This window comes from Nicotiana sylvestris, chromosome 5, assembly GCF_000393655.2.
Source record: "Nicotiana sylvestris chromosome 5, ASM39365v2, whole genome shotgun sequence".
Classification (NCBI taxonomy): Eukaryota; Viridiplantae; Streptophyta; class Magnoliopsida; order Solanales; family Solanaceae; genus Nicotiana; species Nicotiana sylvestris.
Genome location: NC_091061.1, coordinates 7,855,531 through 7,875,123, shown reverse-complemented (window position 1 = coordinate 7,875,123; position 19,593 = coordinate 7,855,531). Strand labels below are relative to the sequence as shown.

Sequence of the window (19,593 nt, the reverse complement as noted above, 5' to 3'; positions counted from 1 at the left end):
TTGGTGTGGCTTGATGAGGGTATACACTTTAGAAAAAGGGCAATGTGAGTGAGTTAATGATATTTCACTAGTATTGCGCACTCTCTTATTGGATCGACTGCTGATATTCGAGTTTGTTTGGTGGCACGGAAGAATTATAGGAGTACCTCTCGTGGGATGATTGGGTATTAGAGGTGTGTTGTATATTCGGACGTTGGAGTTGGGATTTGATATGGTGATTCGCGTGTTGTATGGATTTGGAGACTGGGAGTTCTCATGAACAAGTTAGGTCGTGGTTGTGGACCGCGTATATCGGTCTTGTGTGGTAACTATTGGAGGTTTGGAGACCCGAGTGGATCCTTGTTGCTTAGTATGCTGCATTTTGGTATGGTATTGGGTATGGACTAGTTGTTTTCCATGTCATGTTATTCTAGACTGTTACACTAAGAAGGCAGCGTTGGCTATGCCAAGGATGCCACGGATTGAGTGGTGAGGTTCGACGGATTATGCTTTCAATAGGGAGGTTTCATTTCTGAAGACTCAGCGGATGGCTGGGAAGGGTTGTTTTTCTTATTTGGCCTTTGTGATGGATGTCAATGCAGAGACTCCTACCGTTGATTCAGTTCCGATAGTGGGGGACTTTTCCGGATGTGTTTTCTTCTGCCGGGCATGTCATCGGATAGGGTTGTTGATTTTGGTATTAATTTGGTACTAGGCATCGTATCGTATGGCACTGGTGGAGTTAAAGGAGTTGAAGGAACAACTTCAGGAACTCCTTGGTAAGGGGTTCACTGGTAAGCTGATATGGATGTGTGTTCTACATCGAGTCAGCTTGGTTGACTCCGAGTTGTATTGTTGTGGGATGTGTTGATTCGATTGTTATTGAGCTTATTAGTGATCTAGGGAGATTTATGAGTTACCTTTCCGTGTTGCGAGGCGTTAGGATTTGTTGGTTATAGACACATGTGGTGTGGTTTCTATTGAGGTTTCTCTGTGGAATTTGAGCGGGAAGAGTATTAGGTATTGCTCGGCAGATAGCGTATCGGTTGTGTCCTTTTGGGTGTGTAATCTTATGTCAATTTCTTTGAAGTGGTTATAATGATTTGCTTTGGTTCTAGACATCAAATTGTGCGTGGTTGTCGATTTTGAGCAGTGTTATTTGAGGTATTTCATGTGGACTAGTGTTTGGATAGGTTCGCGCATTGCAGCGAAGTTATATGGAAGTATGACCTTTCGGGTTAGATTCGTATGTTCTGTTTCTATGATGTGTGACGGGTTCTCAGCATTTGTGTTGTGGTGGTACTGGTGAGCTTGTGGTACAACTCTTTCATTGGGGATATTTTTCATGATTTGAGTACGTTCGGATTGTTGCTTATTGGTGTGCGGATTGCTCAAGTTGCGGATTTAGATGGTATTGATGTGTCATGTCACCAAAGTAGTTGTGTTGGATTAGATGAGATCGTTGGGATCTATAATGAATACAAACGAATTCTGTTCCGGCGTGTTGGAAGGATAATATTGATGTTCGGCTTACAAATTGCTATAGTCCTTGCCGAAAGATAAGTGGCTTCACGAATGGTTGATCTGAGGAATGGTTATGACTTTCTACGTGTTTCATTTATCATTGGCAGTATACAGAAGTGTTGGAATGAGGCTTTATTGGATAAGAGGCTTATTATCTATATTTGATTGTTTTGAGCAACTGCTGTGATTAAGAGTTATCGCTATAAATGTTTGAGTTATGTAGTACATCATGTAATTGCATCTGAGGTTGCAGGTATGGTTTGTTACAGCTTGTTCGGGCTTATTCAGAGTATAAATGTGAGATTCTAATCTTGTAAAGAATTTCAGAAGTGGAAATATGGTTCTAATGTTTATGGGAAAAACTTCAATTATATTGTTTTGTCGGACTGATATGAGATAGGATGACGTAGGATCACCCCCGATTATGTGTGTGGTAAGGTTACACAGCTGTTTGATGGGTTTCGGAACAACTCTGGGCACGTTCGAGGACGATCGTATGTTTATGTGGGGGAGGACATAACGACCCGACCGGTCTTTTTGAGCTTTTGCACATTGCTCGCCAGTTATCGAGCATGACTAACCCCGTGTGATGTAGTATGACTTATGTAAATCATCGGTTTTGGCTTTTAGGGTAATCGAATTGAATTTGGAATAATAGTTCTCAGTTTGAAGCTTAAAATTTGAAAGGTTTGACCAAGTTTTGACTTGTTAGTATATTATCTCGGAATGGAATTTTTATGATGTGGTTAGCTAGGTTATTTGGGACTTAGGAGCGTGATCAGAATGTATTTTGGAGGTCCGCGGGAAGGTTTAGGCTTGAATTGACGAAATTGGAATTTTGGCATTTTCTGTTTGATAGGTGAGATTTTGATATAGGGGTCGGAATGGAATTTCGGAAGTTGGAGTAGGTCCGTTGTGTCATTTGTGATGTGTGTGCAAAATTTCAGGTCATTCGGACGAGGTTTGATAGACTTTTTGATCGAAAGCGAAATTTGAAACTTTTTGGAATTCTTAGGCTTGAATCCAATGTGATTTGGTTGATTCGGTGTTGTTTGAGGTGTGTTGAAGATTGGTATAAGTTTGGATGGTGGTATATGACTTGTTGGTGCTTTTGGTTGAGGTCCCGGGGGCCTCGGGGTGCTTTTGGCTGAGGTCCCGGGGGCCTCGGGGTGATTTCGGATGGTTAGAAGCTGAAGATTTTCCTATTGCTGTCATAACCGCACCTGCAGCTAGGGAACCACATGTGTGTGCTCGCAGAAGCGGAGATGGAGCCGCAGATGCGGCAAAGAGGTAAGTCAGTTGGAACCGCAGAAGCGGCTAAGGGAGCGCACTTGCGATAGCTCAGGTGCGGGCATTGTATCGCAGATGCGGAAATGGGCTCATAAGTGAAAACCGCAGATGCGGTATCTTAGACCGCAGAAGCGGGAAATGATCGCAGGTGCGGAATCCCTGGGTCAGAAGGTATATACTTCACCCTTCGAGATTTTTGGCCATTTTTCTCAATATTTCATTCGGGAAGAAGCTTTTGGGAGCCATTTCAAGGGAGTTCTTCAGAGGGATTCATTGAGGTAAGGTCCTTGGTTCCTAAGCTTGTTATTATGGTGGTTTTTATCGTTTTTAGCATGAAATTTAAGGGAAAATAAGTGGTAAATTTGGGGATAAGAGCTCGGTTAATTGGAGAGCTTTGAAGGGTGATTTGAGGGACCATTTGAGGTCCGATTTTGGTACTTTTGATATGCATGAACTCATGGCGGAATAAGGGTTTTATTAATGTAAAATTTGTCGAAATCCGAGACGTGGGGCCGAGGGTCGGGTTTGGCCAATTTCAGGATTTGTGATGTGAATTGGTTATTTTCGAGTGGGCTTTGTTCCCTTAGCAAATTTTGATGGCATAATTCTGTTTTTGGATAGATTTGGAGCATCCGGAGGCCGAGTCGAGAGGTAAAGGCATCGCGGGCTAGAGTTTGGACCGGACAGAGGTGAGTAATGATTGTAAATGCTGTCCTGAGGGTATGAAACCCTGGATTTCATATCGTTGTGCTATATTGAAGTGACATACACGCTAGATGACGAGCGTGGGATCGTGCACCGTTGGGGATTGTGATTTAGTCCATCCCGAATGACTATTTTACCGCGTATTTGATTGAAAACTGTTTGCTATCATCATGTTTTGGGCTGAATGCCATATTTGGGCCTCGTGCCAATTGTATTGGATCCTTAGGTGCTTTTTACTGCTATTTCCTCACTGTTTTGATTTTATATCTGTACTCAGTCATGCTATATTATATTGTTTTCATAACTCAGCCATGTTTACTCTATTTTAACACTTCAAATGATATTTTGGGTTGAGTATCATGTTTACCGTGCCCAAGTGGCTTTTATATAATTCTGACTGAGTAAGGTCGGTGGCCTATGTCTTGAGGATACTTTTGGGTCGGGCTGCACATCGTAGCAGTGATATATTGATTCATGATTATGAGGCCGACGACCTGAGTTGTACGCCACAAGATAGCCTGATATGTGGCCGAGAGCCTATTGATTATGCCACGAGATGGCTTGATATTGCGCTTGGGCCATAAGGGGCCCCTCCCAGAGTCTGTATACCCCCAATGAGCGCGGGTACCCAATGTGATATGTGATATAGCCCGAGGGGCTGGTGTTGTTCCATGTTGTTGCAAGAGGGGCTAATTCTATTGATATGGTGCCCCAGGGGCTGATTTTACGTGCTTATCTTTCTCGCTGCTTTTCATTTACTTGTTTAACTGTTAAAAAGGTGTTTTAAAGGAGCTTATATTGAACTAAGGTATTTTTATCAGATTTCTTTGTTTTACTGCCTTTTTATTGGTTTTACACTACCTTTTTATAGCATGTTGTTGTGCTTTATGTGATTTCTTATCGCCCAGTCTTCATTTATTGTTATTACTCACTGAGTTGGAGTACTCACTTTACTCCCTGTACCCTGTTTACAGATTCAGGAGCTTCAGGTCCCGCCAGTGAGGGTTGATTGCTCACAGCAGGCCATTTGGAGTCCACTAGATAGTTGTTCGGCATTTGTAGCCCAGTATTTATCCCTCATATCTTACTTTTTGATTCTAGTTATGTGGTAGACTGTATAGACACTTTCAGAATCTTAGATACATGTTTAGATGCTCATGACTGGTGACACCCTGATGTCGGGCTGTTTTTGTTCCACAAATTGTACTGTTTCACTGTTTCTTTTGGGATTTAATCATGTTGATGACTTAAATTGTGTTATTTTAATTGTTTAAAATGAATTGGGTATTGTGTTGGCTAGACTTGTCTTAATGAGAGGCCCCATCACGACCGGGTCTGGGTTTAGGGTCATGACATGGAGTTGATCTTTTAGTTGTCTGAAAATGTCAAATCCAATAATAAAATCTTTTCCTGGTACATCAGACCCTATTATCTTGGTTTTGTACTTCAATCCTAGAAAGAACTCAATTGTGACCGGGTGCTTTGTGATGATGGTGGTAGTCAAAATTCCATTTGATGTAGTGTTGAAATCCTTAACGTGCGACACCCATTGATCTAGAGAGCAACAGGATTCATGAGTGAACAAGCAGCTCTAATGTCAATGAAAGCAATGACTCAAGTTGGTTTATCCCAATTGGATGGATAATCCTTGAGGTCCTTTTGAGGGATGACTATGAGAGCGTTGATCTCTTCCTGGTCTTTAGCTGCTGGTTCTGAAATTTGGTAGTGGTCATCACCATGATCTTCGTATATATCAAGAGAGAATAAAGTTTCTTCAGTGGGTTCATCGTCCATAGAGAATGTGGACTCAAGGTCTTTTTCGTCTCTGAGATGTATGCCAGTGTAATCTTCGATTTCTTCAAAGAGTTTGAAAGATTTCCTCGATTGGGAACAATTTCTTGAAAAATGTCCGAACTTGTGGCAAATATAGCATCTACTCTTTTTATTAAAATTTCCTGGCCTTCTTCTTCTGAAATATTTTGTGCGCCTCTTGGACCTTGATTTTCCATCTGGAATTCTTGGCCATCTCAACCTCCTAAATCCTTTTCATTGTCTAGATGTGTGGTAGGAAGATCCTGATCTGGTGATCAGATCGGATCTGCGACATGTTTTATCATGCGCTGGATTGTGTTGGATAATTTGTTTTAGGGATGAGCGCTTCATTCGAATGTCCTCGAATGTGACGAAAATAGCTTGCTTGATGTAGCCGACTTGTGGGATTGTTATTGATTGAAAATTTTCTTCAATGATGGTCATGGTTCAGCTCGCCAACAACTTTGGAAGAGGAGAGACAAAGGCTTGTTTCAGGTTGATGTCTCTGCCGATTTCAAAGTATATCTTGCCATTTTGTAAAAAATGCTTGTCAATGTCATTTATGTAGAATGATGCACACTTCATTTAGAAGAGTTTTCTTTGCTTTTTCTCTTGTCTTTGGCCAGTATCTCCACATAAAACTTCATGTAGGTTCTTATGTTGAAGGCAAAATCTCGGAAGTAAGAAAAGTATTTTTGTCTTGAATCTCAAGTGAGTTCCACCAATCTATAAGGACCTAAGAACCATGAAGTTATTTCTGATAGGATGATATAATTTTCTCGTTCCTCCAAAATTTTGGTCACCATCCAAGTATAGAAGTCTTGGATCCCTTGAGGCCATTTTGAAACTTTGATGTCATCTAAGGTGAAAGTGTGGAAGCCAGTTCCAACTGGTTTTGACGCCGCGGGCTCATGTCTTCTTTCTGGGATTGGTTCATCCGTCATGCATTCTTGATCCTCATCTACTTCAGATATTTCTGGGTCTCTTGGCTGGTTCACAAATATTGGGGGAACGTCTTCTTCGGACGAGTTTGCTGTGGATTCATTATTTGATTAAGAGTTATCTTCCGTTGTATCATCGTCTGATAAATTTAGAGATTTCGACCACGTGGTATCTTCTTCTAACTTGTTTCTTGGCTGGGAGACATAGAGGTCTGGAGCCTTTGATCAGAAATCATTAGGTCTTCGAGGTTAGATCCTTTTGAACTTTCACCATGATCTCGCCTTTTCTTGGTTTGTTTCTGGGCCGCAATTTCATCTTTCCTTTCCCAAACCATCTTTGCAATATCAAATTCATGTTCTTCTTTTAAGGGTTGGGTGAAAGAAATAGAATTTTTTAAGGTAGTAGGAAAGTTAGAAAAGTTGTAGTCCAATTTAGGTGGGGATGGGGTGACATAGGGAAGAAGGCAGGTTTTGAAGGGAAAAATTGGGTCTTTTGTGACTCAAAGTGGTCATTTCTCAAAAGTTGAATCTGTTCTCTGATGGAAAGCGTCTCCTTTTTGTATTTGTTGGAAGAATTGGAAAAGTGAAGTTCCTGGCGGACAAATCTCATATTATAAATTTGCCAACCTTAGTTCCAAGGCTTTGATTAGTCCTGCAAGGTAAGACGATGTCTGCTCCACCTTTTTCTCAGTTGTTTCCACTTTGCTCATCATATTATTTTGCTTATGGGGCACGTTTTTTAAGGTGTTGCCAATGTTGCTCCGTACTTTGTTTTGGCAGATAAAATTTTCTAATTACCAATTCATTGTTGCCTCAATATCACTCATTGGGAGTTTTCCAATTAGGTAGACTATATTTTTGGGAAACTTTGGAGCAAAGCTTATACCCTCTTTTTCAAAAAGTTGAAGTGAAGGAAAATCTTGGGTATGACTGGATCTTGAAGGGCTTAGCATGAATATATGTGGTTGTGTGGGATTTGGGGGGTTTTTTGAGTTGGTAAAGTTTTAAGTTTATGTGGCTTTTCCGATTCTAGGGTATGAGCTGATGGGTGTTTAGGTTTGGGTGCTATTATGCTATTTTCCTAGCTCGGAATGAATTTTTCTGGTAATTTTGGCCATTCATGGGGTTTGTAACTAACAAGAAATTCATATTTACCTCGACGACTTAATGAGCCAATTGAAGTATCTTTATGTTCATATTTGGCTTGAAATTGCTTTTCAGTACTTTTCCCTTTCTTCTTGGTTTCAGGTTGGTTTTGTTGAGGCCAAATCTTTCCCAATGATGCAGGTGGTGTTCATCATATTCTCCAATTGGGCCTTCCAAATAGTCGTGGCAGTCGCAACTAAGATCCCATGGATAGTGTCCCATGAAGGGGCATTTGAACCACCAAACTCTTACCCTTTTTGTTGAAATGTTGACACCAGTCATGTTCTTCAATGATGCCTTGTATATCCCAGAAGGGTTCTTTATCAGGGTTAGAGTATGTATCTGTTACATCTTTGGGTTGAATCATTTGTCAAGAAAAGATGGTCTTATTGGGTTTTTTGAGATGGGAATGGTCAAAGCTTATGGAAACAATTTTGTCATTTCTTTTTGTAAAAGATGGCTCACCAGATTGCAGAGATTCTTTTGGTTCCCTTAACTTTTCATAATTTATGATCAAGAAATCAGGAAGAATTTTAACAAGTTCATCTCTGGAAATTTGTCTAGGTATTAGGGTGCACATAGTGTTTCCTTTGATATCATCAATATTCAAGAGCAAAGCATTTTCTCCTCTGGGAAGACAGAGATCCATGGCATGATTTTGGACTATCCACGCCATTTGGTGATGAAGAGTGGCTTCGATAGCATCTTTGGCTTGTGGGGCTCTTTGGATTTGGACTTGGATTTTTAATGCTTAAGTTTAGTATGGATCATAAAGGGACATGTTGAAATTTGGAAAGATAGTCATGAAGACAGTCCCGACATTTTGGGTAACTTTAGCAATATCCAAATTTGTATGTTAGTACTCCAAGTATCTTGTATCTAGAAGAGAAATATGAGCAACAATAGGTTGACCTTTTCTTCCATGATATGTTAAAGCGATTCGGATAGCACCAGAATGAATATGTGTAAAACCATGATTTCTCCATTGTCTAGGAAAATCATCCAAGATTTGAAGGGTGATAAATTGTTCTTCTCGAGTGGCAAGAATAGGTTGTTGGTCAAGTTTTAAGGTAGCAACATATTCTATGAATCCTTTTGGCCTGTGTTGGACTAGGGATCGAATTTGGGTCCATGGTGCAAATGAATTTTTGGCAAAATTTGAGTAAGGGCTTATGATGGGTAGTTTAGTTGAGGATACTTTCTGTTTGTCGGGTAGGATATCTACTTCGTATAGGTAATCATATTTTTGGACAAGGTTTTGTATAGAGTAGGGGACATAATTCATTTTTGCAAGGGAAGATGATGATGAAAATGACTTAGACATATTTAGTAAATTGTTCCTCCCTCCTGCTTTCCTATTTCTCTTCTTGGTGTTAGCTAAATTGTTATCACTTTAGTTCGCATTAGTTTAATCATACTACAAGTGTGTCTGTAGTTACTTGTTTCCTTTTAGTTTGGTTTGTTGCCTATTTTGTGCTAGTGAGTCTTCCTTATCTTGTTGTAGGTATAGTGGATGTAGTCTGGGATGGTATAGTAAGGGCATGTCCTAGGTTGGGGCAGGAGGTGGGTCGAGAAGTGGGGCAGGGCTCAAGGGGTGGGATGGGAAGTGAGGGAGGTAAAGGGAACAAGAGAGCCTATAGGTTGAGAATTGGGTAATGGAAAATAAGAACACTGACGAGTAAGTCTATAGAGTTGGCGAGGATCCTTCTGAAGAGGAAGGTTAACATAGCATGTGTACATGAGACTAGGTGGGTAGGTTCGAGGGCGAGGGATGCGAATGGGTATAAGTTGTGGTACTATGGAGTCTTGAAGTGTAAAAATGGAGTGGGTATCTTGGTAGATATGGATCTTAGAGAGTCTGTGGTAGAGGTTAAGCTGGTGAATGATAGATTAATGACTATTAAGTTAGTGGTTGGGGAGTGTACCCTAAATATCGTTAGTACTTACGCACAACAAGCAGGCTTGGACGAGGATGTTAAAACATACTTCTGGGAGGGGTTGGATGAGATTGTCCATAATATTCCGCTTGCTGAGAGGTTATTCATAGGAGGAGATTTCAATGGACATATTGGATCATCTGTAGGTGGCTATAGTGAGGTGCATGGCAGCTTTGGTTTCGGGGAGCAGAACAGAGGGGGTGTTTCATTGTTGGATTTCGCTAAGGCATTTGAGTTGGTGATTGCGTACTCAAGTTTTCCAAAGAGGGAGGAGAATTTGGTTACTTTCCAAAGTACGGTGGTGAAGACTCAAATTGACTACCTCCTCCTTAGGAGATGAGACAGAGGGTTGTGCAAGGATTGAGAGGTTCTCTCAGGCGAGATCCGCATGACGCAGCAAAGGATTTCGGTGATGGACATTAGAATTATGATAAGGAGGAAGAAGAGGTATGTACGAGGATCTTCGAGGATCAGGTGGGGCGTTTAGACTAAGGATAAAGATGTGTGCTTGCATAATGTTCTGGAGTCATGGCATTTTTGTAGGATTTGAACAAGTGCAATCTCATCCATTTCTCATTTTTATCGCATTATTCCTTTACCATTCCATAGTTACTAGAACTGCTTAATTCTGACTTAATGCCACATTACTCTATATTCTCCCTTTTTTGGGGGAGTACTATGATTTAATGCTATGATGATCTATGTATAGATGTTTTATCTCTTCATCTTTGGCATCTTTTCACATCATTGATGACCCTTACTCGCCTCGCGGTAATCCTTCTGTACCAAGGATAATAAATTTCCTTATTCGCGAGGGTGACACTTAGTATAACTAGCACATATAGTCCCTTAAGCTGAACTTTTCTCACATTACTTGCTTTAGGGAGGCGTCTTCCTAAATGACCATTCTCTGAATTTCTCATGAATCTTTTTCTCTTTTCCCTTCTATTATCGCCGGAACGAAATCTAAAATTCTCACGATATCGACCATTATCAAATCATTCAGTCCCTCATTCATGTTTAGTTTATCTTGTTCACCAGCCCATATTGATTTCCATTACTCTAGGGTCTAACTTTTCCTTCTGGTAGTCGCGTTGGGGTCACAAACTTATTTCTCGAAATAGGGATATGACTTTATGGCCTATACTTTTTTGTTATCTCAAGGCCTGTCACCTCTCGTCTTTTCCTTCACTTGACTATACACTATGTATTACTGCTATCTTTTTTATCTACCATTGTCATACATGTATCATATCTTACTCACAATGTTTCATTAACTCTTTTCTTATTTCCCACTAATCATTTATGTCTATCACTTTATTCTGAAAACATCAACAAGACATTCTCTTTTAGCTCCCCTTACTCCATCCACTAGCTCTTTGGGTTGTCTATCCTTATAAAAATATTTTTAACACTCTAGTATTCATATTTAGCTGTAATGTTCTAGAGTGAACCATCTGGGTGTCTCGTACCCTTCTTCACCTTGCTTCTTTTACTTGTTGAAGCTTGTATCCACCTTCTGAATCTCTCGTTACTTTTTACCATATGGGTGGATAGATATTCATTCCTTAGGGCTCCTTTTCTAGAAGCTCACACGTCTTAGTTCACACATGATCTGCTGGAAACCTTACATTTACTCATCATAAGCATGATGCAAATTCGAGTTCTTCTAACTCAACTCTTCCACAGCCGCATTCAATCCCTTACCAACTGTCTTTCCAGATGTAGGCATCGTCGTATTATGAATAAGATAGAATTTAGGAAATTGGGTTCTTACAACTAAGCTCTACCACACGATCTAGAGTAAGAAGAAAGAATGACAGTCCTAAATGTCATGTAGCCTCCTGCTTATAAGCGTGGTGCACGACACACCCATAAACAAGACTCTACCAAACACGGCTTGTAGACTCCCTAGGACAGGACTGCTCTGATACCACATTTGTCACGATCCAAGCCAAAGGGTCACTCGGTGCCTTACTCAGTTGAGTACCAACGTAACATATTTTTTTTATCGTACTATCATTGGTAATAGGGCCAACATGGCCACGACTCATAATGTATAAGTATAAGTGGGAAATCACTGTATCAATAAACTATCTTTCTTAAAACATGAATACATATGGACCGTCAAGGCCTCTGACATACTATACAAAATGAACCTCTATCTAAAACGCCTCTAAGAGTATTTGACATCGAATGGGATAGAGTACCAGCCTACCCATACGTCTGTAGCAAAATTTTAACACGTTGACTTATAGACTCGGCTGCACTCCGAATGAGGTGGAGTCTTACCGATCCTTCACTGAATGTGAACCTCGTCTACTATGAAGGCTCGTCAAACTGATTGCCTATATCTGCAGGCATGAATGCAGCGTCTCCAACAAAAGGACGTCAGTACGAATAATGTACCGAGTATGTAAGGCACATAAATAAGTGTATAAAAGACATGGAAAAAACATAGAGTAAATGACTCAACATGTAAGTCTGGATAACTTTGTAAATCATGAAATACTTATAGTGTCATGCATATGGTGTGAATGTCATGTCGTGCATAGGTACATGTGTTCATAACATCATCAAGCCTCTAAGGGCATCCAATCATATCATCTCGGCCACTGTAGGCAAAAGCATCAACGTATACTAGCTGATCAGGTGGTGGTGCATATATAACGTCGTAACCTTTTCTCATATCCCATATACATATATATGCATATATAATGCCATCTTTTCATGGGTCAATATACATGTATAAATGAATGCAATGCATGAGAAGTACGTCAATAAAATCTTTCGGAATGTCATAAGACCATTATGCCTTAGAGTAATATCATGAAGTTAACTTTATTAACTTACATATTTTCTGAGACCCATGAGCAGATGATAGAATAATAGGACACATGGGGAATTATGAACATAAGCATCTCTAGCATTTTTATGAATAAAGTCATTTATGGAAGTTCTGCATTTTCTCGTTTCATTTGTATCGTATGGATCATGCCAAAAGGAAAGAAGTGATAGCCTTAACATACCTGAGCCTATTCTCGTGACAATCCCTCTAACACACGTCTTTTGCGAAGAACACATAACGGCGGATCGAAGTAGGGGAAAATTCGTATGATATTCTTGATAAAGATTGCACTGTACTCCCTTAAGATTGCCAAATCTCACGTTGCTAAGATGCAAAGAGATGTTGTTTGAATTTTTTCCAAGAAAATCACATTACTAAGATGCTAAGATGCAAATTTTGTTGAAGATTTCATAGAATCTCCTTGTTTTGAGATTTCATCCGTAACTTATTGAAGCTCATCCATAAACTTTTGCAAGCTTAGCATCACCTTAGTGAGATAAAAGATCTCTTAAATTTGTTGGTTCTTATGGGACCCACTTTAGGATGACTAAGCCACTAAATTTCCACCTTGAAATGTGGCTTAAGAGTCACTTCTCTGGGCTTTCACGTTAAGGGGTGATGCCCCCCTTAATCTTATCCAAATGTGCTTAATTAATTGGTTAATCTCCCACTAAAAATTAATAATTACCCAATTATTCATATAATTAAGAATTATCTCAAATTACTTAAAACACTACTTACTTTTAACACACTTTATGTACCCTACTATCATGGTCATGAGGTACCTTGTATGACATTAGTCCATAAATACCGGGTATTATAGCTCGGACTGTATTTTATCCTAAATTGCCAAACTTCGACGAAGCTCATTTTCTTCGATTTCGTTGACCCTCTCACCTTTACAAATTTACTTATCACTTATTTGAAATAGCGTAGTACTTATAATCTCAAATAATCTCATTGTCAAGCTTACGTCGATTATCTAACGATGAAACTTTAATGTACAAAAATACGGGATGTAATATCTTATTTCTGAGCTTATATCAATTTAATTATGGCGTACTTCCATGTATAAAAACATGGGGTGTAACAATGGCAGACATAATTTCATGAACTTCTGAATGAAGAAGAGGATCTAGTTATCGGATCAAAAATGGGACTTAGGAGATCGCTGAACTGGGAGCCTTCTAGTGTGATCGCACGTGCGAGTGTCTTGGTCACAGGTGTGATGCCGTAGATGTGGCTGGTATTGCACAGATGCAGAGATGGGCTGGCCAGGGGTAGGACGCAGGTGCGAGGGATAATCCTCATTTGCGATCCCGCAAATTGCGAGCAAGGCTCCGCAGCTGTGGAGAAGAGGGGCGTAGGCTGTTTTCGTAGAAGCGGAACATGTTTGAGACTTTAAGGTGGAATTTGGGGCGTAGACTGTTTTTGTGAGTATTTAAGGTGGAATTTGGGAGTTTGAGACTAGGGATTTATAGAGTTTAATTTAGGGATTTGAATGATAATTTGGTGTCGAATTTTGGTAAAGTTGGTATGGTTGGACTCGTGATTGATTGGGCTTTCGAATTTTGTGACTTTTAACGAATTTCGAGATGTGAGCCTGAAGGCCAACTCTTGAGTTAACTTTTTGACTTTTGATTAAGATCTTAGTATTTTCTTATTGAATTGATTCCTTTAGCTTGTATTGATTGTATCATACTGCTTGTGGCTAAATTCGAGGCATTCGGAGGCCATTTCGTATGGCAAGGGCTTGTCGGAGTAGGGATTTGCACAGTTTGAGATAAGTAACAGTTCTAAACCTTGTTCTGAGGGAATAAAACCCTAAATTACGTACTATATGACAAATGTTGAGGTAATGTGCATGCTAAGTGACGGGCGTGCACCGTAGAAGTTGTGATTTAGTCATTCCCTATATTATCTAAACATTCTTGTTGTGTTCTATGTGTTAGAATATGTGAGTTGTGCTTCATGTTAGGAATCATATTTAGGCTATATGTTGGTACTGTTGGGACACATAGTGGGTGTTCCATGCTGTTGACTTATTAATTAAATTGAAATTTCGTACTTAGTCATATTTATTCATTTCATATCATATCTCAGTCTTTGTTGCTGTTTATTGATACATCATATCATCATTTTGGGCTACTTTTATGACATTGTGAGCCCGAGAGACTGGAGAGATTGATGACTGAGTAAGGCCGAGTGCCTGATTATGAGTGATATTTATGGGATCGGGCTACACACTACATCATGCTTTATCGATTTATGCCTGGATATGGCTTATAGAACTTGGGCTGAAGGAGCCCCTCCAGAGTCTGTACACACCTAGTGAGCTCAGTTGATTTATATTGAGGAATGGATCTTGCCCGAATCGTTTACATTTGGGGATGGATTTTCCCTGGGCTGCATAGGCCTTATATAGTACTGAGTGACTGACTATCAGTTGATGTGTATATATATTTGAGATGGATCTTCCTTGGGCTGGATTGACCATATGCAGTATTGGGTGATTGAGTATTTTAAGAGTGTGAGTACAAGAGGATTTTAGTATGGTGCATCACATACAACATCTGCATTGACATGTAGATGTAGAGAGGTTGTATTTCTCATATCATTCAGAATTGATCTGTCTTACTCGTATTGTGTTTAACTATTGAACTTGAAAGCATGCCTACATTTCTGTACTATTATTTCTATATTGAACCGTAGCTGCTGAGTTCGTCACTACTTTCAGTCCAAAGGTTAGATTTGTTACTTATTAAATTGGTTGTACTCACGCTACACCCTGCACCTTGTGTGTAGATTCAGGTGCTTCTAGTCATGAAGGTTGCTGAGTTGCGGAGTCCGGACCTTCGGAGATCATCGAGGTAGTTGCTTGGCATTCGTAGAACTTGACTCTCCACCCTTATCTTTCATTTTATGTTTCAGTTTTATTTCCTCGACGATGTACTAGAGTATATCTTTATGTAGATACTCATGTACTCGTTGATGCCCCGCTTTTTGGAGAGATTCTTGTATTGAGTTATGACTTCTTATTCTGTCTTTAAATGATTTTCATTAAATTAAATTGTATAAGTATCTTTCAAAGCTTTAGAGTATTGGAAATGTCTGAGTAGTTGGCTTGCCTAGTACTATGATAGATGCTATCACGATGGGTTGGTTTTGGGTCATGACAACTGATCATTTCCTTCTAACATGACATCATCCCATTTCATATTAGAAACTTTTTTTTGTTAATATCATCAGACATAAGATGAAATCTAATGAATCAACATGAACATGCACATGATTCCTCGTAAAAGTCAGAAAATACTAAGCACAAATGTCCAATAAGCTCTGCCATCTCTCCCAAAACACACATTTTTATTCATGTATAATTTATCGTTTCTCCTAGTACTAAACTTTCGCTCACTTTAATATGCATTTTTCTGCACGTAGGAAACAAACTTTTCTTTAATATCCTAACGTTTAATTCCCTCCAACTCCAAGATAGGATTTTGCAATTTGGCCATCTGCTGCTTTTGGGTAAAATCCTCCTGGTTTATTCTTATTTCCACTTTAGTATACTATTCGCAGTATCTCCTCTGGCGTTCTATCATAGGAAATCGAGTATTTATCTCCTACTAATATATTTCCTCGTATCTTCCCTTCAGCACCTACTGTTGGTTTCACTTTGAGTCCTTCATCTTTCAATCCATGGCGTCCTAGCTTGTTTCTCAGCTCTGATATACGGTTTGTAAACTCTATTACCGTTATCCCGTAGGGTTCCACGTTCTTACTTCCACGCTCGTGAAGTAATGCTCTCAGAAATGCGTCTTGACCTGATTCTACTCCAAGTCGCCCGGCTAGTAGCTGCAGATTTTAATTTTTGTATCAAAAGTATTACAGTTCATCAATTCGAAATATAATGAAAATACTTCATGCATGCATTCTATTTTATGAGATGATATTTGACTGGACTTGAAGTTTAAGATAATTTCTATTATAATTATATTGGTCATGTTAATTTGGCGCATTTCTACAATTCTATCATATACTTATTACTTTTCACCAGTGTAAGTACTGGGTAACTTTGTCTACAAGGCTAATGCAGACGAAAAATTTAAGATATAAAATTAACTAGTGAATTATACTTATGATTATGAGCCGACTATTATAATAATAGTTTAACTTCTATCCGCAACAATGCGAATCTTATTTATATATACAATTAAGTTATCTAAATGATAACTACAACAATTGTCCATAAAAGAAGGTGATTGTAACCCAAAATATAAGGTAGATTACATATTACAATAATTATGACTAACCAACAATTGTAACTAATTGATAATATAAACATTCTTTAAATGATATAGTCAGTATATATAAGTTAGCTTATTAAACTAATGATTGAAAAATTAGATTTAAAAAGACAATGGCATTGCAAGTAGCTAAAATTTCAATTCTTGAAAATTGTATAGATTTAAAATGATGGTCAAATGTTTTGCAACTTTCTAAAATTGAAATAATGCGTGTCATGCATGTAATTTGGAACAAAGATAATAATATTATCTTAAAAGTTGTGCTAGTTCAGAGAGTAATTTGATTTAATTACCCTTTTGGCAGTAGGGCTGTGGAGTTTAGGATTGGCTCCAACATATCCAGTAAGTCCAATATAAGGGATAACATACGAAGCAATGAGATAATTAATGTCATTAGCGTAAGGATTAAAAGGTGGATCTAATTGATGTCCAAATGCATCGTTCATAACTGTAGCAAATGCTTCTCTGCTTAGATTTAGCAATGACCTTGAAAATCCTGCTACTGTATTCTTGATTGCCCTGCAATATCAATGTTATCGAACTTTTAAATTTGGATATATAGACGCTATATATTAAATTAAGAGGGTGTTTGGATTGGTTTTTAACCCGATCAAATAACCTTTTAAGATTTTCTTAGCTTTTTTAATGTTTGATAAAGTTAAGAAGAGCTTAAAATAAGTTAAAAACTGCTTAAAACAAGTCAAAAGCAATAAGGTGGCAACCCCAACTTATTGCATTTTGGGTTAAAACCTATTTCTGCTGAAAAGCCTTTTTTTTAAGCCAATCCAAACAAGCTCTAAATCAACTACTGAAGAAGAGGTGTAGGTTTCTCGACACCTATGCTGCTTGGACCTTTTAAAAATATTGTCGGGTGTATGCAGTGGCAGAGGTAGGATTTTCGCTAAGGGGTTCAAAAAGCAAAAAGTTTAAAAAAATTTGTAGCTACTGGGAATTGAACCAATAACCATATAAAGGTTTTGAACACTCTTGACCACTAAGCTATGCTTTCGGCAAAAGGGGTTCGGCTGAACCTCCTTATGTCCCCTAAATCCGCCCTTTGGTGTATGTTGAGTCCTCCAAAAGTGGTGTATCTTTTAACGATTCGACATACGCACGACAATATTTTTAAAGAATATGCGCAACATAGCTGTACACTATTTGGTTGAATTGGATAAAGAATATTTGAAATTGAAACTGGAAAAAGTATTATGAAGTTGAAATTGTGTTTGAGTATGAATTTTACTTGAAAAAAAGTTGAATCTTTGTGAACGATTCAAACAAATTTCTCAATATTTTATTAATCCAATACACCTTTTGTCTTATTTTATATTATACACTTTTTTAAGGAAAAAATGACATTATATAGTCGCTCTCAAAATAATAGCAGTAAAATGACACTGACACTGAATATATATATACATATATACACACAAAAAAAAAATTATACACATTTTCAACATAAATTTTGGCGCGGGCTGAAAGTGGTAATTGCTCTTTTTTTTTTAATTTGTTCAAAAAAGATGCGATAATTACCTGACATGACCAACTTCTTGGAATCCAAATTGAGCAATGACATCTCTAATTAGAGGGCTAAGTTTTGCAATTCTAGCCCCAATAGGTGATGGTCCACCATCTGCAAGTTCAGGTGCGAAGCTATCCAACCCATAGCCAAAAGAACCCCACAAGAAAAATTCAGCTTCCATGTACTCTAAATTCAAAGGAAATTCTAATAAATCCACATACGATTTTAGCACATTAGAACCAATAGCAGCACCACTTGAACTTAGTAATTGCAAAAAGAGGAAAATTAGTAGTGAGAAATAAGCAAATATCATGGTTACAACTGAAAGAAAGAACGAGAAGTGGAACGAGAAGCTTAAGCAAAGGAAACAAAAAAGAAACTAAAGAGGCATTTGCAAAAATGGCCTTTTTTATGCTACACGTACGAAGCGACCTTAGAAAAGGCGATACTGCGTGCAAATCCAAAAATAGAAAGAAAAAAAAATTAAGCTTTGGCTGAATATATAGTTTGTATTTTTCTTTAGTACGTAATCTGGTTTGTTGGGGGTTGGCAAAGGCAAATTATATTTATGGAATGTGTAGTGTGTGAGCAAAACGATGAGAATTAAAAGACAATGGAGAAAGAAGAAAGCTTCTAACTAAATTTAAATTCAGGTGCGAAAGAGGCAGTTGAGAAGGTTTTGGATCAGCTTATAATTTGGAGTAGTTTGTCATAAAGTTGATATCGTAATGCTAATGTTTTCTCTTTTTCAATTTTGATTTTCTTTCCAAACAAACGTATACTACTAAAAACAGGAATTAACGACAGATAAATTCAATTCTGTAACTAAACAGAAAAATCTATCGCTAATCCGATTTTTCGACGGATCAATGACAGATTTCAAGAAATTCTGTTAGCACAAGCGATTTAGCGAAAGATTAATAACGGAGTACGTAGCTAATTCAAGTTCTTTATTAGTGATAGTCGTTCATGACTATTGGAATGTAGCTATCTCAAAAAGGAGAAGAAAAGAGTTGATCAAAGTTTTGCATTTAATCGATTTATAGTCTGTTTGCCAAGTTTTTTTCTCCCCAAAAGCACTTTTTTTTTCAAAGTTGAAGTATTTGGCAAAGTTTTTAGAAGGAAAAAAGTGTTTTTGAGTAAAAGAAGAATTAGTTTTGGAGAAGAAGAAAAAAATAGCTTATCCCTAAAAAATATTTTTTATAAAGAACTTTTGAGAAAAGTACCATAGAAAGACTTTGATGTTAGTTCATTAAAATTGTAAAATAATTGTAATATCTTACCCAACTCCTACTTATAACCAAACATCAAAAATAGAATACTCGTAATACTAAAAACAATTAAGACGATAATGTATGATAGAAAAACAAATTAAGATAAACAATATGATGAGTGACATTGTATTTTTTAAAATTATATTTCTTGTTTTAAATGTAAAGTTGATATTAAAATTCAAAACTTGAAGCAAAAAGAAAGATCAAAATATTTTCTACAAATGTCATTTTTTTCCTTCAATTTATTAATTAACGACTTAATTTTTTTGACCCATCACTTTTCTTCCATTCGTTTTTTTTTTTTGCCA

At 38.0% G+C, this 19,593-nt stretch overlaps 2 protein-coding genes across 2 annotated transcripts; one reads left to right on the top strand and one right to left on the bottom strand.

Moving 5' to 3' along the window:
- The first annotated feature begins 9,239 nt into the window (after positions 1 to 9,239).
- Positions 9,240 to 9,674, top strand: LOC104210589 (uncharacterized). Its single transcript, XM_009759530.1, has one exon. It carries the CDS (start codon positions 9,240 to 9,242, stop codon positions 9,672 to 9,674), a length of 435 nt encoding a protein of 144 aa, XP_009757832.1.
- Positions 9,675 to 15,608: 5,934 nt separating this feature from the next.
- Positions 15,609 to 18,324, bottom strand: LOC104210588 (desiccation-related protein PCC13-62-like). Its single transcript, XM_070145789.1, has 3 exons — positions 18,023 to 18,324; positions 16,783 to 17,008; positions 15,609 to 16,037 (listed from the first exon to the last, which is right to left on the bottom strand). The coding sequence occupies exons 1-3, from the start codon at positions 18,322 to 18,324 to the stop codon at positions 15,744 to 15,746; spliced, it is 822 nt and encodes a 273-aa protein (XP_070001890.1). The 3' UTR covers positions 15,609 to 15,743.
- Positions 18,325 to 19,593: the final 1,269 nt, after the last annotated feature.

What these genes read in the sequence shown, in the direction of transcription:
- LOC104210588 (XM_070145789.1), bottom strand. Translation starts at nt 18,324, where the DNA reads ATGATATTTGCTTATTTCTCACTACTAATTTTCCTCTTTTTGCAATTA. An exon ending in CAAGAAGTTGGTCATGTCAG is followed by an intron (nt 17,009 to 18,022) that starts GTAATTATCGCA and finishes TTGATATTGCAG; the next exon opens with GGCAATCAAGAATACAGTAG. An exon ending in ACAGCCCTACTGCCAAAAGG is followed by an intron (nt 16,038 to 16,782) that starts GTAATTAAATCA and finishes TAAAATCTGCAG; the next exon opens with CTACTAGCCGGGCGACTTGG.
- LOC104210589 (XM_009759530.1), top strand. Translation starts at nt 9,240, where the DNA reads ATGGATCTTAGAGAGTCTGTGGTAGAGGTTAAGCTGGTGAATGATAGA.